The sequence below is a fragment of the Morus notabilis genome, unplaced genomic scaffold, assembly GCF_000414095.1.
Source record: "Morus notabilis unplaced genomic scaffold, ASM41409v2 Scaffold888, whole genome shotgun sequence".
NCBI classification, from domain to species: Eukaryota; Viridiplantae; Streptophyta; class Magnoliopsida; order Rosales; family Moraceae; genus Morus; species Morus notabilis.
Window position 1 is genome coordinate 612,968 of NW_010367841.1, and position 27,491 is coordinate 640,458.

Consider the following 27,491-nt stretch of genomic DNA (forward strand, 5'->3'; position numbering starts at 1 on the left):
CGGCGTTACGACGTCCGGCCACCGGCGGCGGAGCTTCCCGGAGAAGAATCTCGCAGCGGACTTAAGTCCTACCCCCCCTAAATCGATGGTTTCGAATCCAATGGCGATGTCAATTTTACCAAATTCGGCCTCTAACTACTCGGATCGAAATCCTCAATTCCGGCCGAATTTCAAACCTTGAATCTTGGTTTTTCAGCCATAGATCTTCAAAATTGATTGGGGGCTTTCATTACCCATGAGATTTTGAGCATTTTGATACCAAGATCACGAGGATCCAACAGCTAGATCGCCGGAACCATCCTCCCACTTTTCTCGGCGGCGGCTCGTTTTCTGGCAAGGCGGTGGCGGTGACCACGGCTGGTGGCTCAGAACGACTCACCGACTCCCTCTGAAGCTAATGGGCTAGGCGGTGACGTTCACAGTGGCCGAAGGAGGGAGATTCGTGGGCAGCGGCGGCGAGGAATCCGGCCACCACGGGCGGCGGTGCTCCGGTCAGAATCAATCCGTGCTGCTGGTACCGTTTTCTTCGTCTCTTCGCTCTGAGTCTATTGGGACCGGAATCACCTTGATCGGACACCGGACGGCGAAGATATCACGATCGGAAGTTTTTGAGATTTTTCAGAACTTTGATCGGCGAGTGTGGCGGCGTCCGGCGGGGTTGGCGGCCGCAAGACACCAATCCGGACTCGGCTCGACGAGAGCTTTCCAACGAGCCGGGAGGTGTCGAAAATGGACGCCGGAATCTTCCCTGGATGTGTACGGCCGTACGCGTGGAAGGAGAGAGAAAGTGGGTTTTTGTGTTTTAAATTTTTTCTGATGAGGTGGAACACGCCCAAGTGGCATTAATACTAGTTTGGACTCACTGAGTGTCCAATTATCCATTTCTGATCCCCACATTTCTTAAAAATTACATTTTGGCCCAGATTTTTAAAATTTTCACACATAAGTCTTTAAAAATTACAAATTAACTCCATTTCAAATTTTGGGTTTTATAGTTTTGTTACGTGTCAATAAGAATCATAGCACATAATGATGATGGTGGAGCATGTGTTGATTAGAGTCAACTCCTGAACTCTCGTTTTAGCTAGTGGCCGATTGTATACTTCTAACCGTCAAAATTTCAAATGCTTTCAATCTAACGGTCATAAAAGGAGCGGGAATCACCTCTTTTTTTTTTTTTTTTCCTAATCGCGGGAATTACCTTTTTAAGAAAAAAAAAACTAGTTTAAACCGCGCCAATATACCCAGAGAATTTTGTAAACTTTCATCGTGTACAATTATTCTGATATTAATTGTTGAAAATTTTATTACTCTTATTTAGTGTGTAAAACATATCAAAAATAGTAAATTTGTGGGTTACCTGTTAGAAGCATTGCCGCACCGTTAAGCTGTCGAAAGTCACCAGTAGAACGAGTTTGAAAGTAATGAAACTCTCCTCTCTCTTAGTCTCTTCATGGATTTTCTGGATAATGACATATTTTGTAATGAAGGATTTTTAGAGTTAATAATATTATTCTAAAATTCTATATATAAAATTTTATGTTATGACTCGGTCGATAATCCTCACCGCAAATTAAGACGGGAGAAATTTTCGATTCGACTATGACTCGTAATTCTGTTCATAAGAATTCCCGAGTACTATACAGTATTAGCAATGCTCTGAGAAGCACTCTGACATTTAAAGAAATCATTAATTGCCAATTAGTAAAATTGGAGTTACGCGAGTCACGTTTTCAGCAAAATCGTAAAGTCGGGCTCGAAAATCGACACTGTCGGTTACCATGTTTTACTGAGAGTTTAAGACACGTATGTTAAACTCATATTTTAAGTTATTTTAAGACAAATTTTAAAATCATGAAACAATCTGAATAATCTATGCGATTTTAAATCTAAACTGGTATTAATTTCTACCGAATATAATGTTGAATTGTGTTTTAAACAGTGAACTGAAAACTGCCAGATAACATTTGTCCTGAAAATTGATCTAGAAATCACTGTCAGTATAAGTTTGCACTGATGAAAAAGGATTTTAGTGGGAGACAAAGATGAGACTTGATTGACTTTGAGTTGAAAGGTGTCATAAGTCATCATTAAGGTGATTTCTCTCTCTTTTTCTTTTAATCTTTGGCAGCCCATATTTAGCATGGCTAATCAAAATTTTTGTCCAATTAGTGAGCTTAAGAAGTTTAAGAATTATGGTTAAGTATAATTAACTATTGTTTATAAATACCACCACTTAAAATTAAGCTCATTTTCTATCATTTAACATTTCTTTTTCTCACCTCTCTTGGCCGTACCCCCCTTCTCTCTCTTTTTTCGCCTCTCTTGGCCGGCCGAAAATACAAAAAAGAAAAGGAGAGAAGAAGCACTTGGTAGAGTTTTTACAAGTTATCTTCAAGGGGTAATCTCTTGGTTTCTCTCTTCTTTTTAAGAATGTTCAAGTTTAGATATTTCTAGAGTAAAAAAATTAAATCTTTGTATTGTAGGACCTTCTCATTTTGGGGGTCAAAACCGTTCCTTTCTTAAGCCTTGTGGTAAGACTTCTCAAAACTTATCTTGATCTCTTAACTTTAAGAACAAAGTTTGGATTGATTACAAAGTTGTGTTTTATGTGTGTTAAAAGGTTAGATCTTCACATGCATGGGGTTTTTAATGATAGATCTATGTTTTGAAATTGTATTTCATGTTTTAAGGTTGTTGTTTTGTATGTTTGGAACAAGTCCTAAACTTTTCATGTTAACCCTGAGAGGATAAAGATGAAAAAAATTTAGTTGGTAAGCTTTATTTTTAGGTAAAAATTTTTAGTCTACTTTGACTTAATATTCGGAGCTGTTAGATTCCAAATTGAGAAAAATACTATTTCACAAAAGTTGTAGATCTTGATGTGATAACATTTCCTTGTGACTGAGAAAAATCTCAATTCTGCCCCTAAAATGTTTTTTAGACATTTTTTCAAAACTGCCCAGAATTTCATCAAAACTGTCTAAACTGTCAACTTAAACTAGTTTCTGTTTTGCTGTTTTTGGACCCTTTAGAGGGCAATTTTGGGATTTTTGAGACATTAGACATAAATTTTTTGACATTACAAACAAATCTTCGTGACTGTGAAAAATCACAATTCTGACTCTAGGACGCATTTTCAGGACGTTTTCAAAAATTACGCGAAATAATATTTGTGCCCTTGTTATTTTAATATTTCGGTCCGTTCTGAGGCCGAACCTCGCTTTCCATGAAACACGAAACTTTTAGATCATATTAAGACGAAATAAGAAGTGTTTAAAGTGTTACAAACTTATGGTTATCTTCTAAAAAAAAATAATAATCACTAAGTGCTTACCAAGCCCAATTCTTAGTAACCGACGATATTACTAGCGGTAAAATAAGAGTTATTAATGATTTCAAAACAAGATTGGATTGAGAATTTTTAACACTAAGTATGGGCCCAACACCTATACTAGGCCCCTAACTTTTTAAGCCTAAGTCAAGCACGCTAGTATAAAAGACCGTTGTAGACATGTTGGAGTCTAATGGGCCTTAATACAATTTTGGGCTCAATCTAAGAAATAATGTGAAATAGTAACTTAGACAAAGATCATGGTAAATAACTTATTTAAGTTAAGACCGATTAGCATTAAAACGATCCTTGTAATGTAAACGAAGTTAAATGATTCATATTTAAAAATGAGACATTTTTAAGTATAGGAATGGATTCCTAAATAGACTAGCTTATAATGAGTTAAACTCACACTCTCAGTGGGTTTTCTTTACAGAACACAACAGTAGAGGTTAACCTCGGCGAGTAATATAATATAGTCCCAACCTTGACTGAAAGTAAGTAAGTGGGAATCTCACCTACATTATGAATAAGTTTTAAAGTGAAATATTATACATGCCTTATATACATGTTTATGCTCTATGATATAGAATGTCATGTCATGTCATGTAACATGCTTACTAATGAAATTAATGAGAACAGTTTAAAGTTAGTGTCGTACCAACCTCCCGAGATTGGGGGCTTATGTTCAGGAAAAAAAATGATGAAATGAATTATGGTCATGGTGTAGTTGGGGACTTTGCGAACCCTCTCAACCCGTTGATCGCGCACAATCAATACGAACACTCGGGCCCATAAGATTAATAAGTCAAGTTCATAAAAGAGCATAATTGGTACATGCATTACTGTTATGCTTTAAGTACTATGTTTTCAATTAGCGAGACTTAAATTCCTACTTATTGAGTATAAACTCACCCCTAAGATGTATTTATACTGTAGGAAAGCAACAAATGAAAAGTGAACGATGGACAGTGCGCAACAATAGGCGAGCAATGTAGAGAATAGGAAATGGATACCGCTCGCATTTTTATTTTGTAATATGTTTTATTATGACAAGACCTTTTTAATTATATGTATGTAGTATGGTTTTAAGAAGACCGAGACTTCACTTATAATTTAAAAGTTAATGTATTATCTTTTGAATTTTTTTTTTTTTTTTTTTGCAAATTTCACTTTAATTATTTAAAGTATTTTAAACGGATTCTTGATAGTAAATTTAAGATACGGATTCCTAGATTGGGTTGTGATATATATACATATATATATTGTTTAACTTAACAACATAATGGGTTTAATTGGCTTGGGCCAATTGAGCTTCATAAACTAGGCTAGAGAGGTTTTTTGGCCTAATGGCTTGACCAAAGTACTTATGGGAGAGGGAGTCTAAAGGCCTAAGCTATTTAATAAATCGTGTGTACATCCCATAATGGATTGATATTTCGTATACATGCATAATTAAATTTTCAATAATAATGTTGTCTATAACATGCTTTAGCTCATAATAAAGTAAATTATTATGATTATAGAAGTCCACATAAAAAAAATATTCCAACGCAGTGCAGTAGCAATAATGCGAGAATATTTACTTTCATAATTTCATCCTTTCATTTTTCTTTAATTCGCAATAACTCAACATTTAATCCCATAGAGATGATAAATCTTTTAACCGTGAAAATATTTTTCTTGTATAATATTAGGGAGACAACAAAAAAAGAGTAAAAAAAATGAGAAGAAACAAAAATAAAAAACCAAAAGAGGTAAATAAAAAAAAGGACAAAAAACAAAAAAAAAATACATGGGACAAAATGTTTTGCTAGTGAAACAAAGAGGGTTTAAAAAAATTAGGCAGGAATATGTATGAGAAAAAATTATTTTAATAGAGAATTAGAGGAAAAAAATATAATAATGCTCAATTTGGGGAGGAAAAAAAAAAGAAAGCAAACTCTAAAAGCCATTCTAAAAGATAAAATAATTAGAAGAAAAGAACATGGAAGAGAAAAACAAAAACCCTAAAAAGAAAAAGGAAATACAAGTTTTGCTAGCTTTTAACGAGATTTAGGGCCCGTTTAGAATAGCTTGTACTTGTGCTTTTAAGAGTAGAAAAAAAATATAAATTGAGGCTTTTTAATTAGTGTTTGGATAGTGCCTGAAAATGTGTTTTTATATTTAAGAATAGTTTTTAAACCTATTTGGGTACAAAAGTCAAAAGTACTTATTGTTATAAAAAGTAATGTAATAAAAGGATCTATATGAGATATTTAATTTGTTATTTATAAATAAAAGGTTAAAAATATAAATAAAAAAGCTTTTCATAAATATGCTTTAAAAAGTTAAAAACACTTTAAGATTGTACATCTAAACAAATTCAAAAGTGGCTTTTGAACTAAATAAGTTAAAACAACTTTTTTAAAGCTAATCCAAATGAACCCTTACTCAAATTCTAAACTCGAATTGGTGAAATGAACGGGGCCTTACTCCCCTTTATAATGATGTAAAAATACATCCTCTCCTATCCTTAGAGGTTTATTTTTTTTTTTATTTTTTTTTAAATAAGGGGATTAGCTCCGTTTTTTGTCTACTTGAGGTCCCGTTAGATTCTAACAGTGTGTTTGGTAGGATGAAAAAGAGATGAGAGAAAATAGAGAAAGGATTTTTGAGAGAAAAAATGAAATTTTAGGTTGTTTGGTAGAGAAGAAATGAGGAAGAAAATGAAAATCCATAGAGCTCACCCGTTTTTAATTCTTTCAACTTTAAAAAGAAAAGAAGAGGAAAAAAATTAGCAAGAAAATGAGGTTTAAAATAATAATTTTAATATTTATCATTCATCATATTTTTATTTATATTAACATATTATTGTAAAATACTTTAAATTTAACATTTTCTTCTCACTTTTTTTTTCTACCAAATAACATGAGAAAAAACCAATTTATTTCCTTCACTTATATATTTTACTTATCGTTCCTTTATCTTTTTTATTTATTCTACTAAGCATAACATAAAAATGACATTAGGTGGGAACGCCATTCCTTCTTTTTGTCAAATGACCAATTCCTTTTTTTTTCCCTCAAGGAAAAGAAAAAAAATATGGAATATAATTATATAAATAACAACTTGCATCATAAACTCATTTTCAGTGAGGACCAAAAAAGGAAACGGTTTTAACTTTAAAAAAAAAAAAAGGAAACGTTTTTGAACTGTCTCCTTCCCTTTCTGGCATTGCTTTCTTTCTAACAGAAACGGATCGTTCAATTCATTATAGAGAATGAAGTGTCAAAGCTATTTTTGTTGATTTTGGGGATATTATTGACAAAATCGGCTCAATACACGCACAATATATTTCCCTTTTCCATTTCCTTTCTCTCTTGCTGAGAAAAGAAATGGTCGAGAATGCAGTGTAGTCCTACTTTATCTGTCCAATCCTTTGTCAATTCTATACACAAACACCATTTCATATCATCTTTAGTTGTTTGATAAAGGTAGATAAAGATGAACATGACAGGCTATAATTATCCCCCCAAAAAAAAAAATAATTATTGCAATACAATATCGACAATGCAACTTTTTTAAAATAAAAAAAAATGGGAACACTAATAAAACTTTTTTCATTTTTTTTAACGGATACTAATAAACTTTTTAACATAGTACCCTCAAAAAAGGGAAAAAAAAAAAAGAACTTCAGACAATTAGAGAATCGCCAAACATGACAAACCTATTTTGATAATTAGGACCAGCTAATCATAATGTCATGATTTTAAGGTCTCGTTTATTTTATCGATTCGAGTTTAGAATCTGAATTTTACTACAGTAAAAAACTCTAAAAAACAGTAACATCTAACTTTTTTACTACAGTAAAAAGCTCTCACATAAAGTCACATCTCAACTCAAATTAAAAATTCGAATCAGTGAATTAAACGCGCCATAAGTTTTAATTTGTTATTTACACAAATAATCATAAACAGTTCACGTCAGCTGTACCAATTACACGACAACACAAAAAACGTATTTGGATTAAGAGGAAAAGTAAGGGACATAGCCTTTGGTCCACGAGGGATAAAAAGATGGGAGAAAGAGAGAAATAGGCTAAGACTTGAGATGAATTAAAATTAATAGGTCAATAGTTTACATAAGTTAATAAATAGGTCAAATTACTGTTTTCGTCCATAACTTGTCTGGTTATGAACTATAACTTGACAAGTTATTATCCATAATTGTCCATAACTTGTCTGGCTATGAACCATAACTTGACAAGTTTGTCCATAACTTATCTGGTTATGAACCATAACTTGACAAGTTATAGCCTATTAATTTTTATAACTAAAAATTGGCCTATATACTTTCTTAAGCTTTTCATATTGGCATATTTTCTACTATTTCCCTAAAAAGATTTCCTCGCCTTTGGTCCATGAGGGATAAAATGTTTTGCTAGTGAAACAAAGAGGATCTAAAAAAATTAGGTAGGAATATGTATGAGAAAAAATTATTTCAATAGAGAATTAGAGAAAAAAAATATATAATAATGCTCAATTTAGAGAGGGAAAAAAGGAAAGCACACTCTAAAAGCCATTCTTAAAATAAAATAAGTTATTAGAAGAAAAGAACATGGAGGAGAAAAACAAAAACCCTAAAAAGAAAAAGGAAATACAAACGTTAAAAAAAAAAAAAAAACTTTTGGAGAAAGGTTTCATTGGCTTTTAACAAGACTTAGGGCCGTTTAAATAGCTTGTATTTGTACTTTTAAGAGTAGAAAAAGATAAATATAAATTTGAACTTTTTAATTAGTGTTTGGATAGTATCTGAAAGAGTATTTTTATATTTAAGAACTTTTAAATTTATTTGGGTACAAAAGTCAAAAGTACTTATTGTTATAAAAAGTAATGTAATAAAAAGATATAGATGAAATATTTAATTTGTTATTCACAAATAAAATGTTAAAATTATAAATAAAAAAACTTTCATAAACATGCTTAAAAAAGTCAAAAACACTTTAAGGTTGTACATCCAAACAGGTTCAAAAGTGACTTTTAGACTAAATAAGTTAAAATAGTTTTTTTAAGCCAATCCAAACGAACCCTTACTCAAACACTTTTAGAGAAAAGTTTCGTTAGCTTTAAAAAACTTAGGGTCTGTTTAGTTCACTGATTCGAGTTTTAATTTGAGTTAAGATGTGATTTATGTGAAAACTTTTTACTGTAGTAAAAAAGTTAGATGTGACTGTTTATGAGAGTTTTTTACTGTAGCAAAACTCAAATTTTAAACTCGAATCGGTGAAATGAACGGGGCCTTAAACCCCTTTATAATGATGTAAAAATACATCATCTCCTATCCTTAGAGGTTTTTTTTTTTTTTTTTTTTAAATAAGGGGACTAGCTCCGTTTTTGGTGTACTTGTGGTCCCGTTAGATTCTGACATTGTGTTTGGTAGGGTAGAAAAAAGAGGAGAGAAAATAGAGGAAAGATTTTTGAGAGGAAAATGAAATTTTAAGTTGTTTGGTAGAGAGAAAATGAAGAAGAAAGGAAAATGAAAATTCATAGAGTCTACCAATTTTTAATCCTTTCAACTTTAAAAAGAAAAGAAAGAAGATGGAAAAAATTAGCAAACAAATGAGGTTTAAAATAATATTTTAACTTTCATTATTCATCATATTTTTATTTATATTAAGATATTATTGTAAAATGCTTTAAATTTGACATTTTTTCTCACTTTTCTTTCTTTTCTACCAACCAACATGAAAAAAAACCAATTTATTTCATTCACTTAAATATTTTACTTATCTTCCCTTTCTCTTTTTCATCTTACCAAGTATAACATAAAAATGACATTAGGTGGGAACGCCATTCCTTTTTTTTTTTTTTTTGTCAAATGATCAATTCCTTTTTTTTCCCCTCAAGGAAAAGAAAAAAAATATAGAATATAATTATATAAATAATAACTTGCATCATAAACTCGTTTTCAGTGAGGACCAAAAAGGAAACGGTTTTGAACTGTCTCCTTCCCTTTCTGGCATTGCCATTGCTTTCTTACTAACAGAAACGGATCGTTCAATTCATTATAGAGAATGAAGTGTCAAAGCTATTTTTGTTGATTTTGGGAATTTTATTGACAAAATCGGATCAATACACGCACAATATATTTCCCTTTTCCATTTCCTTTCTCTTGCTGAGAGAGTCCGTTTGATACTTAGATTCGTTCCCTGATTCGAATCATAGTTCATAGTTCGTTACAGTATTTTCTCTCATAAAAAATTCAAATAAATTAAAAATAATTTTAATCACATAATTTAAATTCATGAACCAAATGTGATCAAGAATGCAGTGTAATCCCACTTTATCTGTCCAATCCTTTGTCAATTCTATACACAAACACCATCTTCATATCATCTTTAGTTGTTTGATAAAGGTTGATAAAGATGAACATGACAGGCTGTAATTAGCCCAAAAAAAAATTTTAATTATTGCAATACAGTATCGACAATGCAACTTTTTTAAAATAAAAAAAAAATGGGGACACTAATAAAACTTTTTTCATTTTTTTTAACGGATACAAATAATCCTTTTACACATAGCACCCTCAACAAGGAAAAAAAAAAAAAAACTTCAGACAATTAGAGAATCGCCAAACAAACTTATTTTGATAATTAGGACGAGCTAATCATAATATCATGATTCTAAGGTCTCGTTCATTTCACCGATTCGAGTTTAGAATTCAAATTTTATTACAATAAAAAACTCTTAAAAATAGTCACATTTAATTTTTTTATTACAGTAAAAAATTATCACATAAAGTTACATTTAAACTCCAATCAGTGAACTAAACGCGCCATAAATTTTAATTTGTTGTTGACACAAATAATCATAAACAGTTAACTGTCAGCTATACCAATTACATGACAACACAAAAAACGTATTTGGATAAGAGGAACAACACAAAAAACGTATTTGGATAAGAGGAAAAGTAAGGGACATGGCCTTTGGTCCCAACACCTTTAATCCTCTTGTCTTATTTACGGATCACTTCACATGGCAACCACACAAGAAAAGATTCCAGAAATAAGGGATAAAAAGAAATTAAAAGATACTATATATGTATGCTTCTGAATCATTATCGAAGAAAATGTGACATTGATGCGTGTATTTCTTCCAAAGTTCTTCCTTTGGTCTCCGGCACTAGCTTGGCCACGAAGAGAACTGTTGAGCCAGCAATGGCCGCGTATGCAAAAAATGTTCCTGCAGCAACATAGCTCAAGCCTCATCACAAATGTTAAAACATAAAATCGAGGGTTAATTGCATTGGTGCACCCTGAATAATTTAGAATAACTTTTAATAGACGTTTAGTTCATAGATTCAGAATCATAATTTAAAATTATTCTCGATTTACGTGTATTTTTATGAGAAAAAATATTATAACAAATTACGAATCATGATTCGAATCATGACGCAAATCTACTAACCAAACACACTTTGAAGATCTACACACTTTGAAAATCTATTGGTCCCATAGGAAATGTTTCAAGATTTTTACCCAAAAGCCACCCAAACTTTTTTTATTGGCGAGTTGCACTCTGAACTTTTTAAATTTGGCATTTTGGACCTTAATTGTTGTCTATGTCATTGGTTTGACTGCATTGCTAAGGACCGTCAAATTTAGGATCCTAACTAACGTCAAAATCAAAAGTTTGAGGTACGACGTGCAAATGAACGATAATTTCGAGGTGGCAATTTAACTTAAGATCTAATGCCAGTCTATTTTCTAACATTTCAAGCTTTTTAGAGATTCAGTAAACTAACAACACCGAAGAAAAAGGGGAAAAGAGCAGAAGGGGGGAAATTTTATGAAATTGGTGTGTGTTTATAGTTTTTACCTGAGGAGCTCCACTGCATCATAAAATTAAAAGTGTACGTAATCATCCAAGAACACGACCAATTTGCCAAAGTTAAAAGGCTTCCAGCGGAGCCCTTAACGTTTATAGGGAATATCTGAATTGGTAAACTCAATCTATCAGCTTGTAAGCTTAAAACAGCTTTTCTTCTCGTGTACTTTTTGCTAGTAAAATGTTTCTAAACTAAACATCGTCAAGAAGAACAAAGCTAAAGTCCCTCTGACATTATAACCCATGGTAATCCCGCCATGCCGATCACGAATGCCACGCTATAGCCCTGAATACAACACCATTCTGTCACAAACCCTTCAAGTTTTTCTCTTTTTCTATACAACTAATCTTGTCATTTAGGGCCCGTTTAGTTCTCTGATTCGAGTTTTTAATTTGAGTTGAGATGTGACTTTATGTGAGAGCTTTTTACTGTAGTAAAAAGTTAGATGTGACTGTTTTTAAGAGCTTTTTACTGTAATAAAACTCAAATTCTAAACTCGAGTCGGTGAAATGAACGGACTTAGATAACAAATGGCAAACTATACAAGTAAAGCAATACTTAAGAACATAGCGTATAATGCATACCAGTAGTGCAATATAAACCAGTATAGGAGTGAGATGCTTCAACTGTGGGATATCCTGTGAAGAATAAACAAAAATATTAGACTATGAGCATTAAAAAGTACTATTCTACCAAAAAATGAGAAGTATCTAGATTATTACCAGAAATAAGAATGACAAGCCAAGAAGCACGCAACTCAAGCACATTCCCGCAGCAGAAATCTGCATACATTTGCAAATCTATCATTTTTTTTTAATCTATAAGCTTGATTAGAACCTTCAGAGAAAAATGTCCAGTTACATTCACCATTAGAAGCGGCCGCCTTCCCAATTTATCTGTCACGAGCACGCCCAATGCAACAGCAGGTATCTGCAATAACGGAACAAATGTAAAACATTTGAGATGTGTTTCAGAACTCTCCATTCAGATGCAACAATAATGATGTATAATGTACCTGGACAATAGCCATTGATATAGTCCCAACACTAGTTGAAAAACCTGTATAATATGGACATTATACTCGAATAATGTTAGACACTAGTTCTTAGGAAGTTAATAGCTAAGAGGGGTTAAGTGAGGGGAAAGGAATTAGTTGGGTTTGGACATAATTTCTCAGAAATTATGTTAGTGCTGATTTGTCTTGGTTTTGGCTAGGATTAGAGGAAAGGTATAAAAATAGAGGGAAGGGGCAAAGTTTGTTATGCTGTGATTTTGAGAGTTTTGGAAAACTGAGATTAGGGAGAGTGGTGGTCTCTCGAATACCACCAAATTCTATCCATTTCACTTTCTTTAATTTTCTCTAGCTGGTTTTGGTTTGTATGCGCTGGTGTTGAAGTAAAATTCAATAAAACTCCTCTGTTTGTATCAAATCTAGTGTTGGCTGCTTGTGTGTGTGTGAGTGTTTGGCTGTTTGGTTGAGGAAATTATCAGGTTCCTAACAAATAATTTCATTGACTTGTTTAAGATAATCAAAGTGAGTTTAAGAAAAGCATTTTACTTACCAGCATCAGTAAATATAGAGCTAGCATAGGTAACAATTGCAACATTCCCCGATAATTGTTGCAGTACCAGCAGCCCAACTCCAACCTAACCAATTAAATTACGAGCAAATCAGGGTTAAGACACCTCATGAAAAGAATTGAAACTTCTTTTGATTATTCATTATTGCCTTTATGGTTAAGACAGCTTACAGTGAGCGCATGCGCGTATCTCGGTTGGAACAGGTCTAGAATTCTTTCTTTTTGCTGCTGAAAAGTTTCAGTGTAATCCTGCCACAACATGATGGGATCATCATTTTTTACTTGCTTTATCTTTGTGTGTGAAACTTTTATCTTAAGAAGATTGAGCTGAAATATCAACTATAATATCAGCTGCTTCATTGGAGATATCAGCATTCTTTCCCCTGAGACGCCGCAGCGCAGATTCAAGCTCTTTATGTTTTCCAATTTTTGCCTGCAAATAATTATTACAACCATTTGAGAATTTCCAATGAAACTTATGAAGGCTCCTCCTTTTTTCTTTGTTGTGATGTTGGACTCACCAGCCATCTAGGAGATTCAGGAATGAAGAATATTCCTATAATATGTAAAACACATGGAATGGCACCTGAAAAAAAAAAGGTTCAATTATAGTATAATCAAAGTGTTTCCTACAAATTTTTTCTTTGGCAGACGAATTAATTTATGGTAGAAGTATAACCAAACCAATGATTTACCAATTAGAGACAGGGTGCGCCAGCTAACAGCAGTGCCAATGAAGTACATCAATGAAATTCCGCAACAAAGTAATAACTGTCCCCTTGAACACAATTCAAGATTATGACTAAAGAAATCGATCTGCACTCTCATATTCAATACGTCTTAACTCGTACCTGATATGCCGAAGTAAATCTTCCTCGGATATTCCTTGGACATATTTCAGCAATATAAACAGGTACCTGTCAAGCAAACAAGAATTTTGTGCTTGTTTATAGAATTGTTTAGGACAAGTTAAGGGATTGTAGTAATCTCAAGACAATTACCGCGTAGCAAACAAGCGCGTTTCCAAATCCAATTAACATTCTTCCAACGTCCAACCACCAAGCATTCTATGATGAAAATTGATTCAGGAGCTGATTTATGCCCAACAGGGGAAAAACCAGAGCAAATAATAATAATAATAATAATAAAGGCATAAATGTATTTTCTAAATTATCAGTTGTGGAAAGAGAGAGAAAACCTGGCCAAATGCTATTGCAAGCCACCCTGCAGTGCTCAATACTTCTGAGATCCCCATTGCCTGAGTCAAGAGTCACAAACAATACTCAAATCACTAAAATGGGTTGACACTAAAATTTGGGAGTTCACGAAGAAGACTAGAACAAAGGAATCATGTTCAAATCTTACGGCTCTACGACCTGTGAGGTCTGTTAGTTTCCCGTTTACCAATCCGCCCATGATACCTCCAACCATCACCATTGAACCGAAAACCGAATACTGCACGGTAGGAAAAACAGGCTTAATCAAACTCAATGACTTGAAGCATTTTCAAATTTCAAGGTGAAAATATATGATGCATACAGCTGCAATAGAGAAGTCCAAGTCTTCAATGATTCCAGATTCAGCAGGTGAGGTATATCCAATCTGCAGGGGAATCATGTTCAAAATTTTCCTTTAACTTGTGTTCCAAGGAACATAAATATCCAAATTGTTAAATCTCATAATTCACAACACCAAATTGAATTTTAGTCACCGTATTTAATTTGCACTTAAATTACTAAACAAACACAGAATTCATTCTTTTCATATTTTCCTCAAAATTATAAAAAAAAAAAAAAAAAAAAAAAAACTTGATAGCTCAGAGAAGAAGATATAAAGATGGTGCTTACAGCACAACCAGCAAAGAAAGCACCAGAAAGAGCAACCAAAGTGCTGAGAACAACAACTGGGGTGACTGAGGAGCCATTTCCTTGTTTTTCATCTTCTTCTGTCTTTTCCTTATCAATCATAGGCCTTCTCAAAACTCCACCTTCTTCCATATTCTCTCTCTCTCTCTCTCTCTCTCTCTCTCTCTCTGTATGTACTGAAGGAATACAATAATGTGGAGATGGAAATCTATTGCTCTACTCAATTGATCAAAGAGAGATTTCTTCCACTAAATTGCTTCTCATTATCAATGAAGATTTCTTTTACAGTTGAATTGTAGCTCCTGCCCTTAATAAGATAAGAACTCATTTGATCACATCACATGTACGTCAGTGGTTCAACAACGTTATTATGTTTTTCTTTTTTTTCAAAACCCACGGGAAACTATTGTAGTATTTTAAGTCAAAGTTTCCTCCGTTTTTTGACGTAAATACAGTAAGCAAAGTAGGAATAATCTGGTTCATGTGACCTGAAAATTTCTCTTATGAATCATTCAAAATCTACACATAATATATTCCCATTTATTATACGTGTGTGTGTATGTATGTATATATATATATATATATATATTTATATTTTTATAAATATCCCACTTGAATCTTTCCTATCAGTATTAACCTTTAATAGGAGTGAGAATAAAGACTTCTTTCTGGGTTCATTTTGTTGAATAGCTTTTACGTATGATAATCAAAGATGACCCTTTTATTGGTATGCGGTGATTAACATTCTCGATCTACTTCTGATCACCAACATCTCAACAACAATAAAAGTTCCTTAACTTCATGAATAATGTATTGTTAACACGGCTTCACAAGAATACTTTATTCGATCTAATCCTACCTCCAAATTAATCATTTGTTGTATGATCTATTTCCGGTTGAAATAAAAAGATTTAATTATTAAAAATTTAACACGAAAAAATCGTCTCTACTATATCAAGGTTTCGGGCCTTCGGCTCGCTTTTTAAGTGGCGTCTTTTTTTTTTTTTTTCTTTTCTTTTGAAGGGTTAAGTGGCGGCGTCTTTTGAATAAATATAAATATAAATAATGAAAAGAAAATCAAGTGGAGGACTATTTTTAAGGGCACAAAAATAATAAAATTACTTTTTTTTTTCTTTTTTAGTGATAATGGTACTACTACTAATAATAATAATAACAATTTCAGTAAATAATAATAACAATAATGACTACAATAATTATGAAAAAAATAATCACAACTTTAATACGTGCAAGGCTTGGGGAAGGGGGGGACCATGGGGTGATAACGTGTTGGTTGTGTTGCATGACACCAAAAAAAACAAAAAGAAAAGACATAATTATTTGTCGCGAGTATAATGTAAGAAAATATTAAAAAATGAAAATAGATGGAGTGTTTCTTGTTTTCCTGATGTACTTAGAATTAAAAAGTACAGAGAACGTTTAGTTTATGTATTTAGAATTATTTTTATTTTATGTGTATTTTTTATAAAAAAAAATATTATAAAAAATTTTAAATCATAATTTAAAATTAAAGATGAATATAAAAAATAAACGTCACATAAAGTGAAATTTTGAGGGTCGAGAGTCTTATATGACTAGGAGAAATAATAAATTAATGGGAAATCAAATCATACACTAGCTGTTGCGTTCCTGACTAACTTTATTTCCATTCCATTGAAATACGTTACAGTAGGACATTTTAGCTAATAGTTTCTTTATATAACTTAGTTTTTGTAATACCTAAATTTCGTAAATACTAAACAACGAATTGGACTATCATCAACAAAATTTCGAAAATACCTAAATTTCCAATAAATTTCGTAAAGAAATAAGAAGAGACATTTGTTTTATTCTTTTCTTTCTTTTTTGGATAACATTTTTATTCTTTTCATTAATTTCCAAAGCCTTCCCGTCGCAAGAAACGTAATTATTATTTAAAGCCCACTCTCCCTCCAAGAGAGAGATCAATTCTTACCTAACACACATATATATACACATAAAAAATAATAATAATGGACATGTCATGGTCATTACCTACCACGTAACATTAGCGCCAATTTTTTTTTTTCCTTTTTTTGGCAATTTCTTTTGGTCTCATGGTAGCAAAAGTCTGCACTAATTTTTCAGCTTGTCCGTGCTTTCTTTTTGGCATTACCGAGATTGTGAATCAAATATAGCGAAAACTGCATTTTTGGAGGTTGGAGGCTTATCTTGTTCATCAATCCCACCCGACAAATGACGAGGGGCCAAACATAATATATCTATATACACACACACACACACACACTTCTTTTTAGGTGGAGCCGTAGACTTTGAAATAAACATATTCGTCAAATTTCTTATCCAAATAAAAAAGAAATATCATGGCATTGGTTCTTCAATTCTTTTTGCAATTTTTTTTAAGGAGCCTTATAAGATAAATTAGCACCATGCCCCCATAGAAAAATAAATTACCCTACAAGTAGGATATATATACGCATATGTATATATTATTATAGCGTGTATTTCTGAATGTTAAATCTAATTAAAACCATATTAAAATGAAAAAAAAATAAATACACAAAAATTAATAGAATCTAAAACATATATAATAAAAAGAAAGTCTTGTTGATAAGTTTCAAGTATTAGAGCACATCCAAGAGAGTTTTTAGAGCTCAACATTTGAGTGAGTTTGGTTGGCTTTTGGAATTTTCAACCCACCTAAACTTGAATAGATTATTGAAATATATTAACCCACTCAAACATCCAAAATTCGGACCGTACAATTAATCAGAAAACAGAAATTAATTCACCCAAATAAACTAATGATTTAATTGGGTGGATTAAACATTAAAAAATAACAAAAAGTAAAACTAATAATTTAACTTCAAATAAGAAATTTTGGGGAATTTTTGTTTTAATAATCAAAATTTTCACATGTATTATAGATAAATATGCCTATTAGACTAAACTCACCGCTAAATGAATTAATACATTTGTACACAAAATGCCCTTGACGTTCATCAACTCGTTTGCGCATGACGAAAAACTATGCACGAAAATTAATGTGTGTTTGAAACTATGCAAAGAGCAAATAATGTGTTGTGAGTTCTGTTTTATTCTTTCATTAGATTGTGAATTGAAGGTATTAGTGATTATCTCTGGTTAAGAAAAATACTACGATTGTTTGTATGTCATATAAGACAATTAGATTAGCAAAAGAAAATTAAAAAAAAAATGTTTGGTGAGACAGATCATAAAATTCCAAGGTTTTTTTTTTCTTTTAATTTAGGGTGCATGGGGAATTTTAAATTCCACTACAGTCAGGTGGGAATTTATTGTTAGGCTCCCCGTAATTACCCGTTCGGTTCGCTAATTTGAGTTTTTAATTCGAGTTGAGATGTGATGTTATGTGAAAGCTTTTTACTGTAGTAAAAAAATTAGATGTAACTGTTTCTGAGAGCTTTTTACTGTAGCAAAACTCGAATTTTAAACTCAAATCAACGAAAAGAACGGGACCAAGATTCCAATTTCTTTCCTCTCAATCTGTAGTTATATGATGCATATAGAAACAAAGAAAAGCTACTGCAGGTAATTACATTGGTAATGATAATGCTTGTTCTGCTACTGAAAACATATTTGAGAACAAGTTGTACGGCACATAATTCTCCCCACATCTCACTTTTACTAGCCTGTTAGTAACACAAACAATTTTATCTTTCTAATTTTATCTTTTGCAAAAATTTCATATGAAATTCTTAAATATGATTATCAATATATCAGTGCAATATTATATTTTCTAATTATTTTTCATGAGGAAAATATCAATAAATAAATATGCTAATTCAACGTATAATATAAGTTTAACTTGAAGATATATATAGCATTTGCATCTTCAAGTATGGGGATGCAAACATGGATAAATACAACCAACCTATAATTATGTTTTTCAAATTAAAACATAACTAATAATCTTTCTAAAATAATAGTGTAAAGTTATTAGAAATTAGTTATAAAATTCACATATATGATATATCAAATAACGATTAAACAAAAACAAAAACAAAAAATATCTCTAATGATGATTCAATAAATGCATCTAAATAGAATATGAAAAGGTTGGTTGAAGTACAAAAGTTGGGAAGAGAGGCATTCCCTCTTTTATATATTTAATCACATTCTATATATACAGGTTATGCATGGGAGACAAATTAATGGGATTAAAGCCCCGTCTAATGCCCCTTCCCATGACATTGGACTTAGATTTTCTATTTAATTTTGGTACTTCAATTGGTGTTTAATCAATCATATCATTTTGTGTTGTATAAAAAATTTGAGCTACTTTTTAACTAACTCATTTGCATTTATTATAAAATGATGTGATATGATTTGATTAGTTAGACATCAGTTTAAGACACCAAAAACTAGACAGAGAATCTGTCCCACGACATTAGACCAACCATAAAATTCTTTATTTAAATCATTATTAATCTGATCATAAATATTTGTAGTAGAAATTTGAATCCCAATAATGCAAAATGTAATTTTTAATAGTGGGGAGGGACTATTCATGAATAATGGATGCTTGTATTTCTTCCAGAGTTCGCCCCTTGGTTTCTGGTACCATCTTCCAAATGAACAAAATAGTACCACCAGAAATGGCAGCAAATATTAAAAAAGTACCTGAAATAAAAGTCCAAAACCCACCAATTTGTATTACAAATCGTCAATAAAAATATAATCAGGCGCAGAGAAATAGGAAATGTTGAGTAAAAGCCTCACCTGCGGAATTCCATTGAAACATAAAGTTGTAAGTGTAGGAAATGACCCAACTACTAGAATAGAGTATCACGTATATAATACTTCCAGCTGAACCCTTTACGTTCATAGGAAATATCTGAAGAAATGGAATCATAAATATTATTATAAAAGCTTCATTGAAATACTCAATATTATAAAATTTCCCCAGAATAAGAAATATGTTTACATACCTCTGACGAGATGATCAATGGTATTCCAGCCAAACCTAGGCTATAGAAGCCGACGTACACCTACGATTGCAGATTCATATATCGTCGTTATTAATCATTTTGATACGCCCGTTATGCATTAATGTTAATGTCACAACACGTGCAAATAATTACGTATTGGTGATGTAGAGCTAAAACCCTTTGGGAAAAATGTTGAGTAAGATACAAGATAATTTGACTCCTCAGTCCTTTTATTCGATATTAATATACTCTCTTTTTATTTTTTTCTGCTAATAGAATGTCACATCAATTAAATTATCACGTCAATTGAAATAATATTGTGAATTAAAATGTATACAATTAAAAAATGTGGTATAATATTATATATTTGGATGAAACAAAAATGAATAAAACAAAAAGAGAGACATGTGAGGCGAATCTGAAAAATACTTCTATACTTTCTTAATTTAAGATTTGTTTCTCATATCATTTTCTTCTTGCTTGCTAGTATACATGCATGCACGGATGGAGCGAAATGTTTCAAAATTATGTTCACTTGTAAGATCAAATCAAGAAAGGAATTAGGAGGGGAAAAAACAGTCTCGTATATGCTTTTCAAATATTGCATGCAATTACCAATACACCAATAAGCGACAAAACAGGAGAATTCCTTTCCCAAAAGTGAAGATTATCCTGCTCAATATATAAAACACTAGTGTCATAAACGAGTTAAAATTCAAACGTGAATATCTAAAAAGTATCTAAGATGACGTTTGATTCATGAGTTTAAAATTATAGTTCATGAGTCTGATTTTTGAAATTTAAATTTTTTATGAGGGAAAAATAATGTAACAGAACTAAGAACCATGATCTTAAACCAAGCAGAACTCTTGAAACAAACGTCACTTAAATTTTTTTCTTTAATGGTGAACCTGCAAGAAGAATGACAGTCCAATAAGGAGGCTACCCAAGCATGTTCCAACTGCAGATATCTGCCAAAAAAAAAAAAAAAAAAGATTTCTGCCCTGGAACGTCTATTTAACTATATAGTAAAAAGTTCTTGAGACAACTATTTTTATCCTTACTAGTAGAAGTGGTCTCCTTCCAAACTTATCTATGAACAAGACTCCTAGTATTGCCGTCAGAACCTGTCAAAGAATGTGCACTTTTTTTGTCTCTGGGAAAAGAGAATATATGATTTCTGTTTTATACGACTCATATTTGCACGTTAATTAGAATTAGATATAACCTGAGTTGTTCCAACGGCTACACTCCCAAACCTACTTGAAAAACCTGTCACATATATATATATACACACACACACACACACACACACACACACACACACACACACAACAACAACATCATATTTTTCATTTGTTTTTAGTACTGTCTTTCTCTTTTCCTAATGGAAGCGTTGAGGGGAAAAAAAAAAAAAAAAAACCGGGGATTCATGAATGATTAATTTACCTGCAGATTGAAATATTGAACTTGTGTAAAAAGAAACCGCACCGGACCCTCCAAACTGTGGGAGCGCTACAAGGCCTATTCCAATCTAATCGCGGTTTCCAATTACACCAATTATTTGTTAGAAGGAAAAAGATCATGTGAAAACAAAGGTCACAAAATAATATATGTAGATATATTTATGGCTTACAATGAGACAGCGTGCATACTTCCTCTGGAATACACTTAGAATTCCATCTTCAGAGGTCCTATTAGAATGCTCTATGTGATCCTGTCAAGAAGCGATAAAAATCGCGTCTCATTTTTATGTAAGAAAAAAAGAAATGAGTCTCAAAAGATAAATATTGAGCATGCCATGGACTGATGTGAAGTAAAATGTAGTACTTTGATATCAGCTTTCTCTTTGGAAATATCCGCCTTCTCTCCCCTAAGGCGGCGGAGGGCATTTTCACACTCTTCAGCTCGACCGACTTTCATCTGCAAAGGAAAAAAACTCGACTCATCACTAAATTTGTATAGTACCATACGGATTTCGTATATTGATCAGTTTTTTTGCATCAGGATTTTCCACTATCATGTTTTTTGCTCATTAATATCAGAGTTTGTGTTTCTCCTTAGTTAAGTAATTATGCAAGGAAATAATGATAGATTAACAGAATTCTGAATTGCACTAACCAGCCATCTAGGAGACTCAGGAATCATTAACAGGCCTGGAAGCTGTAACAGATATGGAACAACCCCTGAAAGTAAACTCACATATATACCTAAAGCCATTTAAATGCCAAGTCCTGTTTTGTATGCCAACAAATTCTAAACACACAAGCAAGAAGAATTGACCTATTAGCGATAAGGTTCGCCAGTTGACAAGAGGACCTATGAGGAAAAAAACTGCAGTGCCAAAAGTTGTTGTCAACTGCAAATGTTGTAACATAAGCACACAAAAAAATGACGGATACGATCAAAATTCGTCGTCAAGATTTGGATTTCAATTAAACTTATTAACCGATCTTAAAATGCAACTTGAATTACTGAATACGTACAGCTACCACCGACATTAAGGCTCCTCTCACATTCTGGGGGGTGATTTCGGCAACAAATATGGGTCCCTGAATTTCAAATTCAAATAGTCATTCATACATATTGGTCAATAATTATTAATTGCAGGTGATGAAACTTTACACTTGTTAGTTACCGCATAGGAACAAAGTCCAATTGAAAATCCCAGTAAGAATCTTCCAACATCAAGCCACAAAGCACCCTTTCAAGAAGAATTGAAAAAAAAAAAAAAAAAAAAAAAAAAAAAAAAAAAAATATTTTATTGCTCTGCTGGGGTTCTGGATTGTATTGATCATGTTACAAAAAGGAAAAAAAGAAAAAAAGGATACTTAATTTGTTTCTGTAAAATCACAAAATTACCTCCACAAATTAGTGTCACTTTTAGAATTAATTTACACAGGTGGTACTTTTGGACCATTCTTGCCAGAGACTGCGCATTCTATGGCCTATTGTTTTCTCACCCCCACAAAGACATATTTGATGGAATTACGCATGATCTCTTCCCAATTTTCCAATCTCTCTAAGTTAAGATCATATATGAAAAAGACTTGAAATTTTACACTATGACATGTTCTGTAATTACTTAATTAGTCAAAGAGTAAAAATAAAAATAAATAAATAAAAAGAGAAACCTTCGAAAATGTTATAGCAAGCCACCCCGTAATGCTGAACAAATCTGCGACTCCTAGTGTCTGCATCTCAGCAACAACCATTAATAGAGTGTGTAATATTGTTTAAAACCTTTTGTTTTGCCAAACTCGGTCTAAGTATTTTGAGATTAATTAATGAATAAGATAATAGTCACTTACGCCTCTCCTTCCAATAACATCCGCAGTTTTCCCACTCAATACTGCTCCAAATACCATTCCAACGAGAACGATTGAAACAAAAACTGAATACTGCAACATTTAGAAGAAAATGGTCTTTAAGGGAATTTCAGAAAAGAAAGGGGAAAAAACCCCCAAAAAAATGGTAATTCCACTCTATGGTCTCAATATCCACCATGATGAACCAAATTGTAACAAGAGTTGAGAAATAGTCAAGTTGAAAGGAAAATTTTTTCCTTTTTTTTTATATACCCAACAACAGCCCTGTCACTACTCCATTTCATTTTATCAACTATAGAATTTGTCCAAATTATATAAATTGAAGAAAATATTATTGTCACAAACAAAATACACTTTATAAGTTTCTATAATTTTAAGCGGCCGGGTTAATGAAATATATCCCTTGTCACTCGCAAACAAGTAGTGTGTGGCCTGGGCAGTGAGGCTGTAGAGCCACACCTTGGACATATGAATAATGTTAAGCTTCATTTATTTTACTAATTCAAGTTTTTAATTTAAAATTTATTATAATTAAAATCTCTCATAAAAAATATATTTAACTTTTTTTATTATAATTATCATATCTCGACTTAAATTAAAAATTTAGACAAATTGAAGGAGGGCTTATAAGAGATAGAATTTTATTAGTCTCACCTGTGGCAAAGTAAGGCCAAGGTCGTTTATAATTCCAGACTCAGCAGGAGACGAATATCCCATCTGAAAATCATACGTACAGTATGAATGGGACGCACAAGTGAACCAACTGAATCCTGCTTAAAAAATAATAGAGAGAGAGAGAGAGAGAGAGAGAGAGAGAGAGAGAGAGAGAGAGAGAGAGAGAGAGAGAGAGAGAGAATAATACACAGAGAGAGAGAGAGAGAGGGAGATTATGAGATGTTGCTCACAGAATTTCCAGCAGCATAAGAACCGCAATAGAGAACTAAAGTGGTAAGAACGACGGCGAAAGTTAACGGAGACTGCGACGAGGAATCTTGGTTATAGCTACTGCCTTGGCCATTATTATTGTCCAGCTTTTCTCTGCCAATTAGGAAAGGCGTTTCTACTCCTTCCATGCTTTCTCTAGATCTAATATTGCATGTCTTACTCAGTTCTCTGCGTATTTAATTCGACAATTAGGAGAAAGATGACAACCTCTTGTTATATCTCAGTGCATGATCCCCCACATAAAGCTTGGAGAGTTTGTTAGCCATTCCTAAATTATACATATAATTATCACTGAACATTGGCAAAATATAGAATTAGAGTTGATCGTGTTTGCATTTTTTTTCTCTTTTTTTTTTTGGGTTAAAGAAAAATGGTCCTGATCAAGTTTTGGCCACTCAGTCTCAGTGGACTACAGCTCATGCGCACCCAACAAATTATTACCACAACAGTATATCATAGTTATTAATTATTAAAAGTAGCTATGTTTTTGCATTTTGTTTTATTATTGCCTTGTTTATTATCTCGTTGTTGTTTATTAATCTTATGTGTTTGCTATATATGTGATATTGCCTTAATTATTGCTGCTACCTAAGTGTTGTTGTGATTTACAACATACTGTACATCATGTGATGTGAACATGGTTTACATCATGTGATGTTGACTTTACGAACAGAACTTTCTAAATAAACATCAATATCATTAAAATAATTACTACGTTATTTTTGTCATTTTATAATATATATATATATATGATATATTTCAACTCAATTCTCATAGATTTGCTATGTAGTGTAACTATTACAAATTCTTTTTAAGGAGGTTCCTTTCGTGGGCCTGTTATGGGACAATTAATAATTAAATCTATATATATATATATATATATATATCCCATTCGGAACATGACGTGAACCAAGTTTCATTGGGTGCTTAATTAATTATTTGAAATAGATTCTAATTTTGGACATTTTCAGGAACTAATTCAAGTTGTGAAAGAAATGAAGAAGTTTGGGGGAGAAGGCAGATGGAATTTGGGAGGTTTAAATAATATAGTTTCTTAGAGCAACTTCAACCATATTTGTTATTTTATATTTTTAGTTAAAATAATTGATCATTTAATTTTTTTAGCTTTTCTCCACTCTAACTATTATCTAAATGGTTAATTATTTTAGAGAATATTTTCTACACTAGTTAAATATAATTAACATATAAAGTGACTAGTCATTTCATTTTTTATTATGTTATTCTTTTAATTATAATAAATGCAAAGAATCTTTTGTAAATTTAATAAAATTATTTCTATTTTATAATTTTATAAATATTAAAATAATTTATATTTAATTAAAATAAAAAATTTAGTTGAAGTGACTCACTAAAAATTACTAGTTAAAATAGCAATTTATATTTAACGTGCAAGACCGGTTTAATTAAAAAGTTTCAATAAAAGATAGATATCCCACCGGCCAGGACCAATATTAGATTATTATATTTTGGTGAAAAAGTGTACGTTGATTTTGAAACAAAATGCCCAAAAGTAAACAAAATGCTAGTGAAATTAAGCATTTCAAGAAAATGAGTGCCATGTTATTCAAGGAATAATTGCCCAAAAAATTGTAAGAAAACAGATTGAAAAAAAACTATTGCCCAAAAGCAATCAATTAAAGTTAGATGTGATTGTTTGTGAGAGCTTTTTACTGTAATAAAATTTGAATTTTAAACTCGAATCAGCGAAATAAATGGGCCTAAGAAGCTGTTTATCCATGTTCACTCCTTTTCTGTTATCCGTGTCCCTTTTTTTTCTCTATTTTTTTTTCCTTGATAGTTATTTATAATAAGGTTTTTTCTCTAAATTTCTGAACATGAAGTTGGCCAGAAACAAATTCATTGAGGAACTTAGCATAGAGAAAATACCTACAGATTGGTATCTAGTATCTAGTTCTAGCACCATCCCTCAAGTCCCACATATTTTTCCATTCTTAATTTTTTTTCACGGAAAATTATTCTTATATTAGCATTAATAGTGATGCATTACATCGGAACTCATTGGAATCTGGGACTTCTCTCTCTACCGTGGCGGAGCCATGCAATAATGAGTAGGTTCCACGTGCCCCCCACTCAAAACTTTAAAATTTAGATTATATTCTTGAATTTTTTAAAAAATTTTGTGTCCGTTTAATTCTTATATTTAAATTAAATATTTTTAATTTTAAATTTTAAATTTTAAATTTTTTTTATGAGTGAAAAATATTATAATTGAATTAAAATTATAAATTTAAACGTATAAAATAAATGAATTTTTTTTATGATGGAGGACATAATTGCTTTTAAAATTTTACTTAATTGTGTTTAGATCTTTAGGTGCTCTTTTACTATCATTTGAGGTTGTGTTTTAACTTTTCGTAAACGCTGCATTTAATTGGTGAAGTAGCTGCAAGATTAAGAACCGTTTTGTTCATTAGTTCAAATCAAATTATTTTAATTAAAATTTAAATTTTTTATGAGAAAAAATATTATAATAAAATTTTGTAAATTTAAGTTTTTTAAGAAAAATGATATTTAAACTAGGTTAGACTCAGCTACGGGCTTGGTGTCAAATGGGCCGGGCCGTCCATGGACGGCCCAGCCCAGCCCGTAATAGTGTCAGATTCGGCACGGCCCGGTTCGCTACTGTTACGGGCCGTGCCGGCACGGCATGTGTAATGGGCTAGGGCTGGGCCTCAGCTTCTCAGCCCGCGGCCCAAGCACGTGGAGACCCGCGGCACGGCCCTTGTTCGGCCCGGCCCAAGCCCGCGAAATAGCCCATCAAACGGCCCATTTCATTTGGTCTAGGGGCCTTTCGCGGGCCCAAACGGGAGGCATGTGACGGGCCTCCCGTTTGGCCAGTCACGTGCCTCCCGTTTGGCCCGCGAAGGGCCCAACAGCTAAAAACCCTAAAATCTCCTATAAATACCCCTTAATTCCACAATAAATCTCACACAACAATTCACTCTCAACTTATCATCTCACTCCCATTCTATCTCTCAAGTTGTCTCTTTGACTTTGATTATAAGTTTTTCTCTCGCGTTCATTCATTTTCTAGCTCTTTCATTTATAAAGTTCAATCAAGTTCTATCAATTTCCAGAAATGGCCGCTCCAAACTTCCCTGATTTCACTACTCTTCCTGAGCTTGGTGATGAGCCATTTTATGAGGATGAAATGATGCCTCCCAACCCCAACTCCACTGAACCAGAAAATGCTCCGGTGGATAATGCTTCAGTACACAACGAGGAAGTTGGAGAACGCAGCAGAGGAAAAAGACCGCGAACTTCTCCGGCATGGCAGCATTTCACCGAGGAGCCCCGACCAAATCCAAAAACAGGTGAGATGGAAATTCATGCCGTATGTAAATATTGTAAAAAGTACTTTTCTAATAAAAATAGTGGGGGTATTGGTCATCTGGATAGACATTGGAAAGTATGTCTACCGTTGCACCAAGGTGGGAGTGTGGACTCCCACTAACAAATACTATCACTCACATCACAGGAGTTATAAAATTTTACATACGATGCACAACGTGCTCGTGAGACACTAGCTAAATTTCTAGCTAGTGCCGAATTGCCTCTTT

General features: G+C 32.5%; 1 protein-coding gene and 1 pseudogene across 3 annotated transcripts; both read right to left on the minus strand.

Moving 5' to 3' along the window:
• Positions 1-10,419: 10,419 nt before the first annotated feature.
• LOC21403555 lies at positions 10,420-14,814 on the minus strand (annotated as a pseudogene).
• Positions 14,815-19,104: 4,290 nt separating this feature from the next.
• On the minus strand, positions 19,105-24,327 carry LOC21403556 (sugar transporter ERD6-like 5). 3 transcript variants are annotated; one of them, XM_024175665.1, is made up of 18 exons: positions 23,850-24,327; positions 23,599-23,661; positions 22,927-23,016; positions 22,750-22,809; positions 22,254-22,319; positions 22,102-22,167; positions 21,899-21,974; positions 21,737-21,825; positions 21,446-21,538; positions 21,252-21,332; positions 21,065-21,149; positions 20,844-20,887; positions 20,680-20,742; positions 20,527-20,586; positions 20,231-20,287; positions 19,616-19,675; positions 19,407-19,521; positions 19,105-19,307 (listed from the first exon to the last, which is right to left on the minus strand). In XM_024175665.1, exons 1-18 carry the CDS (start codon positions 24,015-24,017, stop codon positions 19,189-19,191), a joined length of 1,455 nt encoding a protein of 484 aa, XP_024031433.1. In that variant the 5' UTR covers positions 24,018-24,327; the 3' UTR covers positions 19,105-19,188. The 3 variants fall into 3 exon arrangements, with proteins under 3 accessions (XP_024031433.1, XP_024031435.1, XP_024031434.1); XM_024175666.1 differs by having other exon boundaries at positions 19,107-19,307; positions 21,737-21,801; XM_024175667.1 differs by lacking the exon at positions 22,254-22,319.
• Between the last annotated feature and the right edge of the window lie 3,164 nt (positions 24,328-27,491).